The sequence below is a fragment of the Haemorhous mexicanus genome, chromosome 3 (assembly GCF_027477595.1).
Source record: "Haemorhous mexicanus isolate bHaeMex1 chromosome 3, bHaeMex1.pri, whole genome shotgun sequence".
Classification (NCBI taxonomy): Eukaryota; Metazoa; Chordata; class Aves; order Passeriformes; family Fringillidae; genus Haemorhous; species Haemorhous mexicanus.
Genome location: NC_082343.1, coordinates 28,300,772 through 28,319,668, shown reverse-complemented (window position 1 = coordinate 28,319,668; position 18,897 = coordinate 28,300,772). Strand labels below are relative to the sequence as shown.

Genomic DNA, 18,897 nt, shown 5'->3' with positions numbered 1-18,897 from the left:
CTGTGAAATGGATGATGAAAGAGAATGTATTTTAAGAATGAATACTTAAACAAAAATATCACATGCATATATAAAGAAAAAATATCTAACTTCTAAAGCAGGTACTTAATTGCATTAATTTAATCCCTTTCTATTTCTGAAGCAAAAGCTGACATTTATTCCCTGTTTATCACCAGCATCAGCACTGATGCAACTGTCAGGACAGACACAGCTGTTAACTGCACTCTGCTGAAGAGATGGTTGCAAATGGAGCTGACAGCCACTGCCATAAACCTTTTTATGGCTAAGGCAGGAAAGAAGAAGCCTTTTAGGATCAGCATTCCTACTGACTTGTGTGATAACAGTACAAAATGCTGCTCAGGTCTTGAATCAAGGATCATTAGGCTCCCCAAATTTTGCTTCTTGAAATAAATCACACAGCTTAAAAACAGAGTTCTGCTTCTACAGCCAGAGATTGTCATCCCAGTACGCAGGGAACACACACTGTAGAGACAACATTTCTCCATTGCTTGGGAAGAAGCAGAGAGCCAATTTCAATAAAGAATTGTTTTCCCTACTACACAGGAAAGAATTTAAATAGCAATTCCTGTCAATTCACAGAAACAGGACTAATAAGATGTGTGGATTTTCATGGGATAAGCAACACGCTGCCTTGTAATAGTGAGCTTTAATATCATCCTCAGTGTTTTGATGGAAATAACAGGAAAACTTTTTCTTCAGAAAATAAGACAACATCACCACTTAATACAAGAGAATGTCTTCTTATTAAACTTTCTTTACATGGTGTTTGAAGGACTGTAAAGAAAAAAAAAAAGCAGTTTCAAAAGAATGAAACTCATGTCTCAAAGCACAATGTGAGGAAACGAAGTGCTCCAAAGTTAATCCCTTGCTACCATTCAGCAGTAAAATGCATAGACGCCTCTTTCTTTCCTCTGTTTTTCCTGTTCTTCCTATGGACAAGTGTCAGGTGAAGAACACAAGTTTCAAGCAGGTTTCGCACCAGACATTGGTAGGCAGCAGGTTGCTAATCCTAAGGAAATGTCTTTTATTTATGGTGTAAATTGCCACAGCTCCATTAAATTGTATCAATTTATGCCTGAAAGGCTATGGTGACAGCAAGACACAAATCACCATTCCTACTATCAAAATGTAGATCCAGGAAAGTTCTGTAGGAAAGTCAGCTTTAAAAGAAAATCCTCTGGACTCCAATGAAAATCAGATGTAGATATGAAAACTGACAACAACCCTTCCTTTACAATGTGCCAAAATGCCCCCTGAGCCCTGGATAAAAGCCCAAACTCTGCAGCTCATGTCCATATATTTTAATTGCTGAAGTAAAATAATCAAAGGGTCTGGAAACAGAAATGGATGCATGAAAGTATAATGTGAGCTAACAAAAAGTAGTCAGAAAGCTATTTGGGGGAGGAGGGAGAATAATATTAATAAATTACTAGCAGCAGTAAAAAAATCCTCCATCTTCCCACTACAGTGAATGTAGCAAAAGAGATACTTCAGCAAACACTTCTGAGAGGCTAACTTTGACTTCTGCTTTGAATCACTGCTAGAGCATCTCTCTTGCTCAGTAGAAGGAGCCTGAAGACATTTTCATCAAAAGGTCAAGATGAGAATTTCTGCAGAATGTGCTGTCCACTGGTGTTAAAATCACAATTTGTTTATGTTTGATATACAGTTTCACAATAACCCTGTATGAAGATCTCTGCAGGATTTTACATTATCAGCTGCCTTCTTAATTGAAAATCTCCCTTACTGCAGATGCTGAAAGAAAAATATATAGAAAGGCAGAGATTTTCCAGTTTCAAAGACAGTGGAAAAATGGAATAAATAAAAAGCAAGTTATTTTTTTAAGCCAAAAATCCTTCTCGGGATTTTGTCAACTCCAAGGATTGGCAAACTGCTTCTGTATTGTTTGGCTTTCAATTTTAGGATGATACTAGCACAGAAGAAAGAATTTATGCCAGTGTCATTCATAGTAATGAATGACTTTATAAACTTGACTTTATAAAAGTAGTCTAAAAACCAAATTTGCCCAGTGGTACATATTGGCTGATTTAAAAAATGGTGGCATTTGATGACACAAGTTACTGTCAAGTCACCACTCATACTGAAAAATCCCAACGAGAACAGAAACAATCACACTAAGTAAGACTGCTTATCATGTGAACTATAAAATAGAACATGCAGCTCTAAATAAAGGGCTTTCAACCCATCTTGATGACAGGGGAAAAACTGCAAAGAGACAGGAAATTTTGTAAGCGGGTTAAATAAAATACATTGTTTCTTTAATTATGTAGTGCTTCTCCCACTCTAGTGGTGGGAGTATATGGCATATAAAGTGTCAAAGTGATAGCACAGTTCTAGCTGGTTGGGTTTTCCCTGAAACATGAATCTGCAGTACACAGATTTACACAGTGTACAACTGCGTGGAATACAAACATTGTGTTCCTTTCCCACAAGCAGTGTAATTTATCCAAGGCCCCATTATCCTAACAGGGGCACTTTGAACTGTGCTTGAACTCCCAGTGGTGACTGCTCTCAACAACTTTCAGCAAATTCAATTTTAATCAAGGAAAAAACCCAACAAACCAACCCCCCAAAAACCCATGAGGAGGAAGGCAAGTAATGGAAGACTCACTGCTTTTAAAATGCTGACAGCCTCTTTACTGAGCCAGACTGGATACAATACATCATCATGAAGGATGGATTCAAAGAGATCATCTTCATTGTCAGCTTCAAAGGGGGGTTGTCCAGCCATCATTTCGTACATGAGAACACCCAGAGCCCACCAGTCCACGGAGGGACCGTATTCTAGCTCCTGGAGGATCTAGCACAGAAAAAGAGATTGGGTTGTAGAGACAGGTGAGGCAACTGTCTCAGCTGCACATTTGCTGTTTGAACATGAGATAGACCCTCTATGCCCCGGTGCCTAAGCAGGACTGAATCACACACTGATTTCAGTGACAGCAGGCAGGCTTTCTTAGCCATGCAATTTGCACTAGCACAGCTAAGTGTCAATGAGATGTTGTTCTCAGAAGTACTGAGAGTTTATCAGTCCCCTGAGTAAATGACTATGCTTGTGAGCAAAAGAGCTGCATATCCTCCCAAGCTGTTTAAAGCAGGTCACACTATAGGGGAAAAAAGATCACATATACAAAACAGACTGGTGGAAAATGTGAAACATTTCCTTGTCTCTATCTTGAACAAAACAAACTGAACCAGCTTCTAATGCTGCACAGAGATCATCTGAGAGATTTATTCTTGTCCTTTAGGTAGGGCTGAAGGAAGCCAAAAGCATTTTTGTTCAAGTTCCTTTTACAGCATTAAACCACTGTACAATACATGGCTGCAGAGTTCACTTTAATTGCACTGGCTTTCAGGAAAAACTGGCTGCAACTTCTCAAGTGGCACAAGTTCAACCTTGTAGCAAATATCTTTAGTGGCAAGTAATAGTTTAGCACGATGGAGTTTTATAGTAGCTCTTGGTGTTACAGAACTACTGTTGTACCAGGAACAAGTTTAATTCTTATCTCCTTTTCATTGGAAAGAAGCTTGCAGTTTGGCTGCAGTGGTTCAGCATGACAGGGAACCAGGGCAAGAGGAGTGGGTGCCTGCTTAAGGTGAAGCTGGCTGCCTTAAAATGCCTTGGAATGGCAACAAATCCACCAACTCCTTACACAACAGTGCACAGTGCAGTGAGAAATCCTGTGGTGGACTGCTTGGGCTTAGTGCTGAAGTTGGGAATCAAGACCAATATAAAACCAAATTCAGTCTTAACATAAAAACAGAAATGAGTTTAACATTTGGATACACAGATCTGGATCCCATCCACATTTCTCATTGAAAGGAAATGATATTTTATAGCCTTCAAATACAGAAAATTAGATGTGTATTTTTCATGTGTCCTGGGAACTCTTTGGTAATCAGATGCTACTGAAGAAAAGGAAATTCAAACATATCACCACAATGCAAGAGAAATAGGAGCAGGAGCTAAACTTCTGCAGTTAACATGACAAATTGGAAGCTTCAGTAAAACTTCCTGTGTTCTTATTATTGCTTTATTTTCAGTAATAGCTTCAAAGAAGAACAAAGAATTTGTCAAAGGACTCAATTAGTATACCGAATCAGAAAAAATTCATACATAGCCCCAACTACCACACTGGCATTTATTTTCTTTAAGTGCTGGGATACTTTTCAGACTCTGTAAGAAACATATTTACGTAATAAAAGTTTCAAGATGATTCACACCTTATCAGTTGTGCTACTGCAGTTGGAGAGCCATGAAGACTAACAGTATGGATTTATGATTTATTGACTCTAAGGAATAATAAGCAACATTTTTCCTCACTGCAAATTCATGTTTGAAGAAAGACAAACCAGCAACACCTTTCCATTAAACCTGCACACTGAATATCCAAGTGGAAAGATGCACAAGTTACTAACTCAACTGAGCAAAGTCCGCCTAGCAGAATAACTGTTCAATATTGGTTCATTTTAGGCACTATGAAATGCACCTCAGAATATTAAAATCTAGGACATGTAAAAGCCACACTACTCTCAGCTATTTATTTTATCCAATGAACACCTTGAAATGTTGCCAACTAATATGCAGGATCTATATCTAGTTTCCATCTTTCAGTGCAAGTCTTTCTTCTGTATGAACATGTTCTTTTAAACCTCACTTAAAAATAAAAACATTTTTCTAACGACTTCAGATTACTAAATTTGCAATACTCAGTTGCATCTAGCACCTTAAATGCTGCTAAAAATCATCATAATTATGCTGATTCAGAAATATGCAAATTGAGAAGAAGAAGAATGACTTTAATTTCAAGAAACAAATCCTAGAAAAACCACTCCTATCATCAAGGAATAGTGCTTGTGAGCAGTAGAGTAAATTTTCTGCAAGACTACCTAAGCAAAACTGCAGCAGAGTCTAGTCTGCATCTTAAATGTTTTCATACACATGTAAAGAGTGCCTAAAATTACACATGTAACAGTCTGATAAATAAGAATATCTGTACTCTTAGTGCACTGCAAAAAAATACCTCTGGAGCTATATAGTCAGGTGTGCCACAAAACGTTGTGGTGGTCACTCCATTCAGAATCCCTTCTTTGCACATCCCAAAGTCAGCCAGTTTACAGTGGCCTTCTGCATCCAGAAGAATATTGTCCAGTTTCAGGTCCCTGAAATACAAAGGTCTCAAATTAAATCACCTCTCAAATTTTGATCATGGGCTCTTGAATTCCATAATAAACAACAGAATTTGACAAACAAATGGTTTCCCAAACATCACTGAGAAACTGTCCTTCATTGAGCGTGCATGAAAAGCTGGTAGCAGTCATTAAATAAACCTGGTTAAAGGAAATAAAATAAAGAAGCAGGCAATTGCAAGCATTTTGTAAGACTAAGCTTTATTCTCTGTAGCTGCATGAAAGCACAGCTTTTATGGATTCAAGGCAGCATCAGAAGAGTTTGGGAAAGATGTCAGTTTCTTGTTTCCTACAGATCTATCATTCTGTCAATGTGAAATGGGTCACTGAAGTCATTCTCTATTTTTTCCATTAGCACTAAGCAAGGAGTACCAATTTATCCATACTCCAGCAGATGGGTTCAGTGAATAGGTATTTTCAAACTTGGATTACTCTGAGTTTGATTCTTAATGTACAGTAGCAATTCAAAGTTCAGATTGCAATGGGAAGGATGAAAAACAACATTCCCATCCTTGGGAGCACAATTTTTTGTAGCTTAAGCCTGCTCAAAAATAATTTCACAGGAATATTTTTCATTCATTGTTAAACAACATATCTTAGCAGCTGTTTCTGATCATACAAATGTCTTTGTGTCAAAACCACACAATTGTCTGCTTATAAAATTGGGCCAGGTCAAAAAAAGGTTGAGAAAAGGATATCCACCTTTCCTGTCTTGCCCTCTGCATATTTTCTAAATATACCATTGATGGTTAATACATGTTCCAACACAATAGATGCTAGGTACCATTTGACTTACCTGCCACTAGCCTTAGACTTAATAACAAAAGGATCTAGCAAGTCAGTGCATAAAAGAACTCTCACCTGAAGTGAACTGGCCCCCCCACAAGTAAAACCTCTTCATCATGTAGATATAAGATATATAATAACATAAACATAATCCAAAGGCAAATAAATCCCACTTATATTGCATGTGTATAAAAACAACATTTGCTTTTTATATTTCTGTCTAGGCTTTTAGGTATCTCTGATACTAAAGATACTTAGTATTTTTAGATACAAAATATATATATATATATATATATATATATATAAAAAATAAAAATATATCTACATTGTATTGTATGTATGATTACATAGAGAGGTGAGAATCAAAAGCAGAACGCGTCTTTAGGTAACTTTGTCTCAGTTTCTGATCAGAATTCTTTTTCCTGGAATAATTACACAAATTTCCTTAGGTTGAATTGTTTAAAAAAAGAAAATTGTGTGTATAGGCAAGTTCCAAATCAGAGAAGAAGAATAAAATCCTATGCCAGACTCTGTAAATTAATTTCACCCCAAAAGCCTATGAAAAGATGAGGGTTTTTTTGCAAAAATCCTTTATGCCAACAAATTTGACCTGAGTGAGGGATGAGAAGTCTTCACTTCACTCAGAGAATTTCTTCTAAAGAAATGTCTCCTTGTCAGATCCCAGCCTTCAGAACCACAGGCACCAGACATGCTGGAAGCATTTATGCAGATTAATTGATTAAACTGCCCTTCCAAAGCTACAGTATGTTTAGAGTTTTTGTAGACAAGTCCAAGCATGCTGGGATTTCCCCAGAAATGGTCTTTTCTGCTTCTCACACCAATTTCAGTAGGTGGATTTTAGTTTTTGGGTTTTTTTTTCTTTTGATGCTTGTTAAACGTTTTTATGTTGGCCCATATATTCCTCAAGCAGGTACACAGGCCAACATAAAAATCAGCTGTTTCTGGGACACAGTGGACTTGCTACTCACTGTCTGCATAATCACTGCACATCTGCAATGATGCATCCACAAAGCAGATGCTGGGAAGCACTGGAGAACTTACTGTGCATGTAGAGATAGTTGTGCCATGTACAGGCTACAAAGTGGTTTGTGCATGTAAAACAAGCCTGACCTGGCACAATAAAGTCATATTTACCTCAGTAACAGCAAACCCACTGTCTCCTACATAAAGGAGACCATACAGATATGGTTTTGTGTGGCTGAAGTATACTCTGGCTGTAGAAATGTTTATTGCACTCAATATCCCCTACATCACACTTCGCTATCTCTGGATCAGCTACGCTGCTCTTGCAGGTCCTCAGTGGTCACCCAGGCACCCCTTGGAGCAGACTGCATATTTTATCATTCCTTAAGGTCATTAATAGCAGCAGTTCCTAAACAATCCAAGGTCCAGCTGGCTGCTACATAACCCCCCACGTACAACCCTTTAAACCCTCAAGTAACCACCTCTCTCTACCTCTGGAAAGTGATTTGCCAGAATTGTCCAACATAATGCCAGGGCAAACAGTGTGTGTGTGTCCCCCACAAGAAGTCAAAAAAACAAAACAAAGCTCCCTGTTTCAAAAGTCATGTGTCTCCCCATAACTGCTCCTTCAGTGAATGACAAGAACTACAATAAAAAAGGTCTGCATTCAAACTGGACTGTAGCAACATCAAATAGAATGTGATCATCAGGGTAAGGCTCTTGCAGATTGAAGAAGGAAACAAGATTGTAGCTGTAGCTTATAACCTCCCAAGTGCAGTGTTATCTTGGATGTGCCTTAACTAAATAAGAATACAAGCTATATTTCAAGAAGTCAAGATGTTCAGACAAAAAAATCAAAGTATAAGTATATTTGATGTAATCTTGGAACCACTTACAGTCACCATCACAATGGACTGTTAGAAAGAAGGTCATAATACATATAACTATGAAAGGAACTGAAGAAATTTGAGAGGCTGCTTAGAAAAATGGATCCACTTTATTAAGTGTTTTAAGTATTAAGTGTTTATGAGAAGACTCTAAAATGATGTCTTAACTCTGATTGCAGGATTTCCCCATGCAGGTAGGTGACACACTGGACCTAAAATAATTTAACTTTAATTTAATGCAATCCATATGGTAGCCATGAACTTGAATGGAGATACAGTCAATAATCCAAGAAAGTGCTAAGCTATGAGAAACCTCAACAGCAATAAAACACTAACAGTAAGGCATCCCACAATGGAAAAGGACAAGATACTCACCATTTTCTTTATTTCCTTAAGGAAATATAAGGCACAGAAATTAGAAATAAAAATTTAACTTCACAGTGAAAAAACAGAATAAAAAAAACTGAGCCAAGAGAAAACTAGGAAGAGTCTAATTATTAAATTCTGACTACCTGTTAAGAGTGACAATGAAATTTTAAGCCTATCTGTAAGAGCACAAGTCAATTTAACTTTTTTACTATTTACCAAACTGTAATCTTACTTGAAAGAAGAAAAAACATCTGGGACCCCTTTATCAAGCCAAAAGAGTGCAGTGAAGCTTTTAAGCCTCTTCAAAACTCTATTGAAGGCACTGAGGACATCAGCTTCATTACTCACGCAATAATGAAATGTAATACCAGTAGATTTGTGCTATCACAAAGTGCACCAGAGTTTCAAAAGCAATCTGGAAGAGGCTAAAACAACAGCAGAATGATTCCCATCAAAGTACACAGGGGAGGTTAAAAGGTAAGCTGGGAGTCTGCCAAAGTGCCAAATTCATCACTAGCCCACAAGATTGTCATACATAGTCCATAAAAGTGCTTGCACTGAAATTCATTCTGCCAGTTTACAGTTGCCAGATTAAAAAAAAAAAAAAACCAGAAAAAACTACCCCAAACCAAGAAACCTCACCAAATCCCTCTAATTATGCAACTTTGGAAAAAGAAATGTTAGTTAACTAAATTAATACGAGAGTAGGAATAGGCAATGTGCTATTTAACACCTCCCAGGGAAAAAAAAAAAAAAAACCCAACAAGCAAAACATACAGAGAAAAGGAAACAAATGAAAAAGTAAGAGAAAAAGAGTTGTCAGGAAAGCTCTTTTTTCAGAGTAGCAGCCTCACTGAAAAAAAATGAAAACTTTTAACTTTTAGACCCATATTTCCCCAGAACTGTTCCAAGAAACAGCCAGCTCTCCCACTCCTCCAAAAGTGAAGTACAGAGCCATATCTGCAATGTAAAACAATCTTCTGTACAGATTGTTCCATTCTGATCCATTCTGTCTTTTATTTCTTTCCTGGATTTAGTGCCAGTGTCTACCTCTGAATCAGAACGTACCAAATAATACAGCATCAGATAGCTCAATGACAAAGGTCTATTAAATTCTTCTTTTTCTCATTTTGCATTCTCTTTGTAGCGAGTAAGAAAGTCATCTGTGTCTGACAAAAAGAGTTCCTACAACCTGAGTAATTAATTACATGCAACTGCAAACAACCTAACCAGTTAAGCCAGGAGAATGCTCAGATTTCTTGAATGCAGCAATGCTACATTAAGCTGTTTCTCTCCTTTGTTTTTTTGCCAAGATACTTTGTAGAGTCACTTCAGTTGACTTGAGCAGTCATTGCATGAAATATTGTGGGTTGGTTTTCATTTTTTTGGAGGGGGGCAGGTTTTGTTCTGAGAAAGCTTTAAAGAGAAATTTAAGCCTCAGTCTTTACTTCTGCATACCTGCCAGCATCACAATCACCTCAGAAGCTGGAATGACTGGCTGTGTCTCAAGTAAGAATCAGGATTACGAGTTATGTTTGTGCAAGTTGGAACAGAAGAGCAGGCTGACTGCAGGTAACCTGTGTGAAAACTTCTGTAACCCTCACCTCCTCCTCCACACGCGAGTGCCATGAGACACTGAGTGCCTTGGCTTCCTCCAAAGGCTCTGTGGATGAGCATTCCATAGCTCTGGGTTCCTAAACTCTGAATCCCACCAGCAGCCAGAGAGATGAGCATCTTGTGTGAGTGGCACTGTGCGTCACAAGTGTCATTTAGATAACACACAGTTTTCTTGTTGAAAGTAAGGCAGTTAAACAATCAAGATGGGTTTGGACCAGTAAAATCAGAAAGTCTGCCAAACATTACTAACAGTAGCCTTTAACACAGTAAACAGCAGTGACTAAATAAATATATATTTGATGAACAAGATCAAGCAGCTGAGAAATATGATCACAAGCTGGCAAGCAACCACTTTACAGTGGCTACTTTACCACTTCTACTCTGACTGTTGATTGAGCAACACTTCACAGAATGAAGCATAATAATTATTATGTACAAATAACAACATTGAAAGCAGGAATATTTATTTATAAGGTAAAAGTTAAATGAAGCACTGTACCTTACTAAACATCTATAAAACATCAGCATTCAGAAAGATTTGAAAGCAACAAAAGCCTAAAGTACAGAACTACAGAACAACCACTTTTTTTAGTGACTTTCAACAGCAATAAACCCTTTCAATAGTGTATTTGAAATCACTGCCATTGTTCCCCTGCATGGGAAAATCACATCTTCTCTGCAGGCTTTAAATAGACAAACTGTTAAAACAAAAAACCGCAGAAGGTAAAAAGGAAACTTCCTACAAGAACATGGAAAACCATCAGAATCATTCTCCAGTTATTAGTGTTACTGAAATTCATAACTGAAGGCAATATGATCATCATAGCAATTAGAAATTTCAACAAGATGACTTTTTCAGTCTGTTTAATTAAGGTAAGACTTCTACATTCCTAGAATTACATTTTTACTTACTCAGGGATATCCAAGTTGATTTTGAGACAAAGATGCTCACCTACATCAGGTCTCTCACGTACCCAGCATAAATTTCCTCTTTGACGTCCTCAAAATACTGATAAATAATGTATTAGGTTACAATTCTAAGCAAGATGAAATTGTATATGGAACTAGTCAGAAAACATAAAGGAAAGTTAACAATTTAAAAGTTCTGATGTTAGTTTCTTTAGTGATCACTTCTCGCCAACTTAATCTCAGTTTCCACACATAAACAGAACAGGACAGGTATATTAGGGGATTGTACTTCCAGAGTGGATTCTTTTGTTGCTCTAAGCATTTTAGTCACAGCCCATCAGAAAGACTGTTTTTCCCCTCAGAAACAGATCAGAGATAAATGGGAAAATTCAAACCATACCTACTAAGAAAACACAAACTAATATTTTTTTTCCCCATTTGAAAATCTCTCAGGGAAAGAAGGAGCCCATACTTTCTGAGGTTACTGAGCATAAATGGGCAATAATTGCAGTGTTTTTGGGTATTAGGTTGACCTCCCTTACCTATGGAGTAAAAAATAAGGGACACACTGGATTGCTCATGCTTGTGAGTGAATTCATGGCAGCAGAGCAGTTTGTGTTAGCAGAGAGGAAGTTGGGGGATACCTGAGTGAGACTAACAGTGAGAAAAAGATGGTTCTGCTGCTTTTGTTGTTGTAGGTTATCTCAGTTTGCCTGTGATTAGCTGAAAGCCTTGGAATTTCTCTGCATTGTTTTTATGCTGATCCATTAAGTAATTACTGAATTTATGATAAACAATTTTTGACACTGTTACATTACTTGGTATCATCAAAGAATAAAGATAATATAAAACACAAACATTGTAGTAGAATCATACTCAGTAATATACAGAAGAATCTGCTGTGTAGATTTGAAAACTGCTATTTTCCAGTGTCAAGTTTGGAATAAAGTGAATCCACCTTATTCTGATGTGTATCATTGTGTGTAATTGCTAATAGCAGATGAATTATGCCAGACTTGGTTTCAAATAAAGCCAGAGATCCTATAATTCATTTTCATTGAAGAAAATGGTGATAGTTCAGACAGCAGGCTAGACATAAATGGGAAGTGTTGACTTTTAATGTGACCATAGTGACATTCTCTTGTCAGGCATGTTTACTTTAAAAAACACACAAGCTGACTTTCCTTATATAACACAACATCCACCACCCTGCCATTTGCACAAATGATTTGTGGACTGAGGGGTGGCGGGGATGCGAGGAGGGCTAAGAAACTGCAGCAAAAGCCAGTTTGCTCTCTACCCACCAAAGACATCAGAGGGAGATAAACACACAATCACTGTCTATGGCTCTGTAAGCCCTCATTGCTCCGAGGCAAAAGGGAGGCTTGAAGATGTGTTACATCACCTCTCCAGCAGTGCCCACACTGAGAAGCCTTTCAGGTCAGCAAGGTCCCAAAGTAGAAAAGAAGGCTGTATGTATTCCGTGGTCCTCCCTGTTTACTGACGTCTTACTGACATATTGAACAAAGGTTTAATATTCATTTCCAGCAGCTTAAGGAAACCAATGCCTTTTACAATAGCAGAAAAAAAAAATTCTTTAAAATAATTTCTTTATATGGCTTTCTACTGGCTTTGACCATAACTTTATTACAATTGTCGGTAGCAGATTAGGACATTACCGAGCCTGAGCTGCTTATCTTATTATGCTGGGTTTCCTTTAAATAATGTGCAGGCAAATAAATATATTGTACTTAACAGCTTTCCTTTGAATGACTTTTCCTTTCTTATTATTTTCACATTTTTATTTGTGAACCTAAGTGAAATATGTACGAGTTCAAAAATGCATTATGTAAAACTTTCTCTAAAATCGGCTAAGCACAGAAGGGAGTGGTTTCTATTTCTCTTTCAAGAGAAAGTTGCCTTAGCATTCACATCATGTTACTTTATAAACCTCATCCTTCATGACTCCCACACCTGGGAATGCAACAATTTTTCCATGGGTCTGAGATAGGAATGTGATATAGCACTACAATGCTGCCTCTTGATTCAGCTTACTGCCAAAGACTTTATTTAGACAAGCTTTTTGTAGGATCCCAGTGGCAACTCTCCCTTCCCATGGCCCACAGGCCTGGAGTTTTTGTACCAAATAAGAACTGCCAAGAATGGACCTGGCTTCATATTAAGCCTATTGCATAGGACAAACAACCTGCCTCAGAAACTTGCAGTTAAATTAGATACCAATTTATCTTCCCATTTTGTAAGCCTTCTTGAGATTTTACAATCACTTTGTGCTTTTTGTGAAAGTAAGGTAAGCAGCCTCCAGCCTGGTGGTCCAGCCAGGGAATGGCTCTGCACGGGGCTGACCCACCTGCATGTCCTGGTCCTCCCCCACCCTGCTGAGCGTCCCAACGTTAAGGCTACCAGGAGTTTCCTCAGGGATTTTCTTCTTTTGTTCTCACTCTCTCTACTTCAGTTTAAACCACCATTTTCTTACTTTTTCCTTGAAAACTTCAGCTGAAAAATTCTTAACTGGCTCTGCATATTCAGGGTGGGAACAATGGGGTGAAATCTGTCCTACTGCTAATGACATTTGCTGTCTCAGCCTCCACTACAAAGCCCATGTGTTAAGTAATTGCTAAATGTGTAATGTGATAAACCTTGTCCTCACTGACACCTTGGTGATCTCACTGAAGACAAGAGAGGTCCCCAGGCTTAGCCAAGGTCTGACTCAAACTGTGGTATGCTACTCTGTGAGGTTCAGTGCTCTTATTTTTGCATCTCAAATAACATCAAAATAAGATTGTGTATTATAACAATAGCTTAGGTGGAGCACAAATTAAAAGTGCCTACTATGTATGTCCATAATCCTTTTAAAGAAAACAATACTTAATCATTATTTGATAAAACCACTTGATGAAAGACTGTGAAAGGACAGGGTGAAGCTAGAAAAGCTTGTTAGATCAAGTTTTGAAAACTCAGTTCTGAAAAAAATGTTACCAGAACCTTAGAAAGCACATTTATCAGTGGACACCCTAATGAAGTTCGGATCTGCTCAGAAGTTTTTCTTTTTCTTGTATTTTTTTTTTCCTCAATGATCTTAGTAGGTAGGATGGCAAAATCATTATCATTTGAACAACAATAGAGTACAAATCATGCATGCAGAAAGAAAAGAGCACTTGCACTTCAGGCATACAGTTTCTGTGTCTAACCAAAGTTTGACTGAGAGTGGGAAAACGGTGCACCAAACAAATGCATGCATATCTAGGCAGCATCTTGCATGTCTGTAGCAGTTCTCATTGAGCTGTCTCAGCAATGAATCCTTGTAACTCAATAACCCACAACAAGGATCTTTTATCTTTTACAGGTATCTGGAAAACCAGAATTGATAATTACTGTAATCAATCCTAATTCCATCAATATTCAAAATTTGCCTTAAACATGAATGTAACTAGAGTTCTGAAACATTTTGTTCTGGTTTTGAATTTCTATCTTGTATTTTGCAGGATTCTGACTCGATTTATGCCACCAGTCATAGGAGGCTAACTGAAGTACCATGGTTTGCCCCAGGCTCCTTCCATGGCCATCTCCACAGATATCTTCAGGCAGATGATACACAGAACATATGGGCTGCACAGCTTCCTAAAGCAGTCTGTCCTACTCCACTGACTGTAAAAGTACTCCAGGAGAAGCAGGATCCTGACTTGAAAGCTTCAGTTGTGTTCCTAAAGTTAGGTGAGATAAATCTGAGCCTCTGTGTACATCCAGTGTAATCTTCTTCCTGTCTTCCTTTATTCCTGACAGAGATTTCATTCAAATTCAAAGTTGTAAAACTTCCGCTTTTTGTAGTTGAAAGTCAAACAAAGGCAGATTTCTTAAAAAACCTGCATTTATTTTTCTTTTCAGTCATGGAGGAATTGTCACACACACAATTTTCTAGGCTTTTAAGTTATGCCTTCTAATAATTCTTATTTTTTCTCACTTAGGTCCCATGGAGCACTCCTGTGCAAAAACTCCCTACATGCATATCCATCAAAAAGCCAGACATCTAATTGCTCTGCTTTGACACACCTAATAAAGGGCTCCAAAGCAGTATTATTCTACATTGTTTCAGGCACACAGAGAGAGTATTCTGAACAAAAACCCCAACAAAGCAGAAGAAAAGCTGCTACTGTAATCAGGCATGATTGCAGGCATTTCCTGTATTTTGCTATCAAACCCGTTGTTTTTTCCATTACATACTAAGTGAACTTTAGTAAGGTCAAGACACCAGAGAAAAACAGGATCAGAATATCTTTAATCAACTGAAGTTGAGTATTTTAGTCTCTCTCTTTCAGTTGTTTAGCCCTGGATCTATCCAGCTTCTCCAAATTTCTTCCTTAAATCACAGATACATAAACCAGGTCAGTTTGAATTTATGATTTAGCCAGTTGTTTTCAATGGCATTTAACTTGTTAGCCTTACACTTCCCCTAGCCTAAAGGTCAATCCACCTCATGCTGAGTAACAAGACCAATATTATTCTAATATGATATAAGTCCAACAGGGGAGATGGGTTTTCATTCCCAATCACAATACTGAGCAAACAAACTTCCCTGGCTGGAAGCCTATCATTTCCACCACAGTGACTATTAAGATCAAGAGTAAGTTCTGACATTACTATTGAATGATAGTCAAAGCTGTGATAGAGGAGGTGAATTGTAACCATTCTTATATATTGTTATCCTGCTGTCATGCTAAATGCAGATCATTTTAAGGTGTATATAACCCCCTGTCCTGTGCCCTGACCCTATTATTTTTGGAGAGAAAAAGTCTTTTTCTTCCATGAATGCCAGATGACATTTTCCTGGTTAATGTAATACAAATGTCACCACCTGCCTCGGAAATGACCAGCACCAAACATATTGTTGAGTGATTGAAGAAGGGAAAACCAGGCTGTGCTAAACCCAGCAATTCTACAGAGAAAGCTTCTGATGCTTCCAGCCATATGGAACTAGTAAGGAAAGATGCTTCAAAATGGGTGGTAGACTACAATAAGAGCCTAGATCTTTCTCCCAGAGAAAAGGTGACCTATCAAAGATGAGCACAGGCTGAAGACCTGTTACATCAGGAGGGGCAGGAAACAGTTAAAAGGCTGTGCAGCATTAGAAGTGCTGAGATGGAGCTGATTATTGTGGTGGACGCCACAGATAAGGAGGCACCTTGGACCCTGGTGCTGATCAAAAGTAGGACTCTACTTCATTCCCCACCCTCCAGCATTCCCACCAAAACCACATATGAAGCTTTAATAGCTGTAGGCACCCGTGAGGAGCGAGGTCTGCATGGAGAAACTCTACCAGTGGCATGCAGTGAAAGGCAATGACGAAGACTCACAGTGAGTGACTCTTTGTTAAGGGGCACTGAGGCACCCACCTGCCAGCCTGAGAGCCACTGGAGGTGTGCTGCATTCCAGGAGCTAAGGTCCAGGAGGTTGCCAAAAGGGTGCCACAAATTGTCACCAACACACAATGCTCTCCCCAAGCTGCTCTTATGTCATGTAGGCATAAATGACATGGCAGGCTGGAACCTGGGCCACAGTGGGGGAAGACTACAGAGCTCTGAGAGGGGAAGCAAAAAGTATTGGTGCACAAGTTATCTCTCCTGTTTAACCACTTGGAGAGATATATGAAGCAAAAAAGAGATGCATCATGCAAATCAACTTCTGTCTTTGTGGCTGGGGCAGTCACAAGGGTTTTGGCTTTTATAACAATTGGACGTTCTTCAATGACTCTTAGTGTGTCAGGGAGAAATGGGATCCACCTGTATAGAAGAGGCAAGGGAATCTCTGGTAACAGGCTGGCCACTGTGGTGAGGTGGGCTTTAAACTAAAGGACTTAGCAGGTGGGGTCCAAAGTGGCAGCACTCATGCCATTTCAACCACCTGGGGAATAAACCAGGCCAACCAGAGTAAGGTCAAACATTCCTTAGCTGCCTTCCAAGATGAGAAACAAAAGACCAACCATCACAAGAGTATGTATACCAATGCATACAGCCTGGGGAACAAACACAAGGAACTGGGGCTCTGGGCCCAGTCAGAAAATGGGGATAACTGAACATGGTGGGACAACTCACATGACTGGAGGACCATGATGGATGGCTACGGGCTGTCACATAAAGACAGGCAGGGAAGAAAAGGAGGAGGAGTCATGCTCTGTGTTAAGGAGAAGCTTGTATGTGTAGGAGTCAGCTATGGTGATTGTGGAAGCCCTACTGAATTCCTGTGGGTCAAGAAAAAAATGGCTGTCTCCAATGGGGATCATAGAGTAGGCACCAACTACTGACCTCCCAATTAGAAAATAAGGCCCAAAAAACCAAAATTTGTGTTATTTAAAGCAAGCTTTAGGTCAACAGAACCTGAGTGTCATGATTCCCTTCAACTACCCATACATTTGTTGGAAAAACAACTCAGAAGCTCATGTATCATCCATCAAATTCCTGGAATGCGCAGAGAACCGCTTCCTCATACAAACATTAGTTGTGCCAACCAGGAATGAGGCACTGTTGGGCTCGCTACTTGCAAAGTAGTTTACCAAGTAAACCTGCTTTGTAGTATCTTCATCAGTGATAGCTTTGGCTGCAGTGATCACCATAATCTGGGATTTTGGGATCTGGCTGAGCACGTTGAAGCTTAGTACTAAGACAAAGGTGTTAGATTTTAGAAGAGCAAAATTCAGCTTGCACAGAGGTCAGTTAGGAGGGATTCCTTGGGAAGCTTCCATGGACAAGAAAGGAACTAAGCTAGGGTGTTTCAAGCATGCTCTCCTGGAAATACAAAACCAGTGCATCCCCTTTTAAGTACGGAAATTTGGCAGAGCAAGAGATTTCCCTTGGCTTAATTGTGAGCTTCTCTGTCTGCTCAGAAACCAAAAGAGAAGTGTACGAGAGATGGAAAAGCAGATTAATATCCTTTAAGAAATACAATGGCATTGCCAGAGTGTGCCGAGATGGAGTTTAAAAAGCAAAAATTCAGAGTGAGCTGAAACTGGACAAAGACATCAAAAAACACAAGAAAGGGTTCTTAGGTAACTAAAGAACATGCAGATATAGAAGCAAAAAATGTTTCTACTGTTAAACAGAAGAGGTTAATTAGTCATCAACAACACTGAAAACGCAGCACTTGCCAAAACTTTCTTCACCAACACTGTTGGGTGCCTGGGCTTGGGATAAAGCATGAAAACACACACTCACTGTCAGTGAAGGAGGAGTTGGTGTATAAAGTATTACAGGAGCTTCACCCCTACAAATCACTGGGCCCTGACAATATCCACCAGAGGGTATCAAGGAAGCTGGCTGACATCACTGCAAAGCTGCTCTCCATAACCTTTGAGAAGTCATGGAGATTCCAGAAGACTGGAAGAAGTCTAACGTCAACCCCATCTACAAGAAGGGCTAAAAGGAGGATCCAGAAAACAACATGCTCATCAGTCTTAACTTTCAGGTCCCGGGAAAGTTATGGAACAAATCCTCCTGGGGCTGTCACAAGTCAGATGAAGCACATGATTGGGAAAAGCCATAATGGATTAGCCAAAGGCAAATTGTATGTGACAAACCTGCTGGCATTCAATGACAAAGTAATCTGCTCAGTTGAAGTGGGGCGAGTGGTGGACATCATCAACCTTCATTCCACCAAGGCTTTGAACATGGTTTCTCACAGCTTTGTCCTGAAGAATCTGATCTGTTACAGCCTGGATGAGTCCATGTGGCTCATGGGGAACTGGCTGGCAGGACACACCCAGCGTGGTGGTAAATAGTTCCCTTTAGAACTGGCAGCTTTTCACCAGTGAGGTCCCGCAGGGATCTATCCTGGTCTCAAGGTTAATATTTTCACAAGTGATCTGCATGGTGGGATCAAGTGTACCCTGATGAAGACTGATGTCAACACCAAACTGAGTGGGGAAGTGGACACATTCGAAAGAGAACCACCCTGCAGGAAGACCTGGATAGTCTGGAAGAGTGAGCTGATGTTACAAAACTCAACAAAAGCAAGTGTAAGGTCTTGCACCTGGGAAAACATAATGCAGGAGTGGAGCATAAACCGGTGTCTACCCAGCAAGGGAGCAGCTCTGTGGAAAGAGATCTGG

The 18,897-nt window shown here is 39.2% G+C and overlaps 1 protein-coding gene across 1 annotated transcript in view; it reads right to left on the bottom strand.

Moving 5' to 3' along the window:
• The window catches only part of PRKCE (protein kinase C epsilon), a 284,370-nt gene that overhangs the window by 23,055 nt on the left and 242,418 nt on the right, over positions 1–18,897 (bottom strand). Inside the window, exons 12-13 of the mRNA XM_059841205.1 lie at positions 5,064–5,202; positions 2,654–2,842 (exon numbers count right to left, since the gene is read on the bottom strand). Of these exons, the coding sequence (XP_059697188.1) occupies positions 2,654–2,842; positions 5,064–5,202 (328 nt within the window). The remainder of the gene's footprint in view (positions 1–2,653; positions 2,843–5,063; positions 5,203–18,897) is intronic.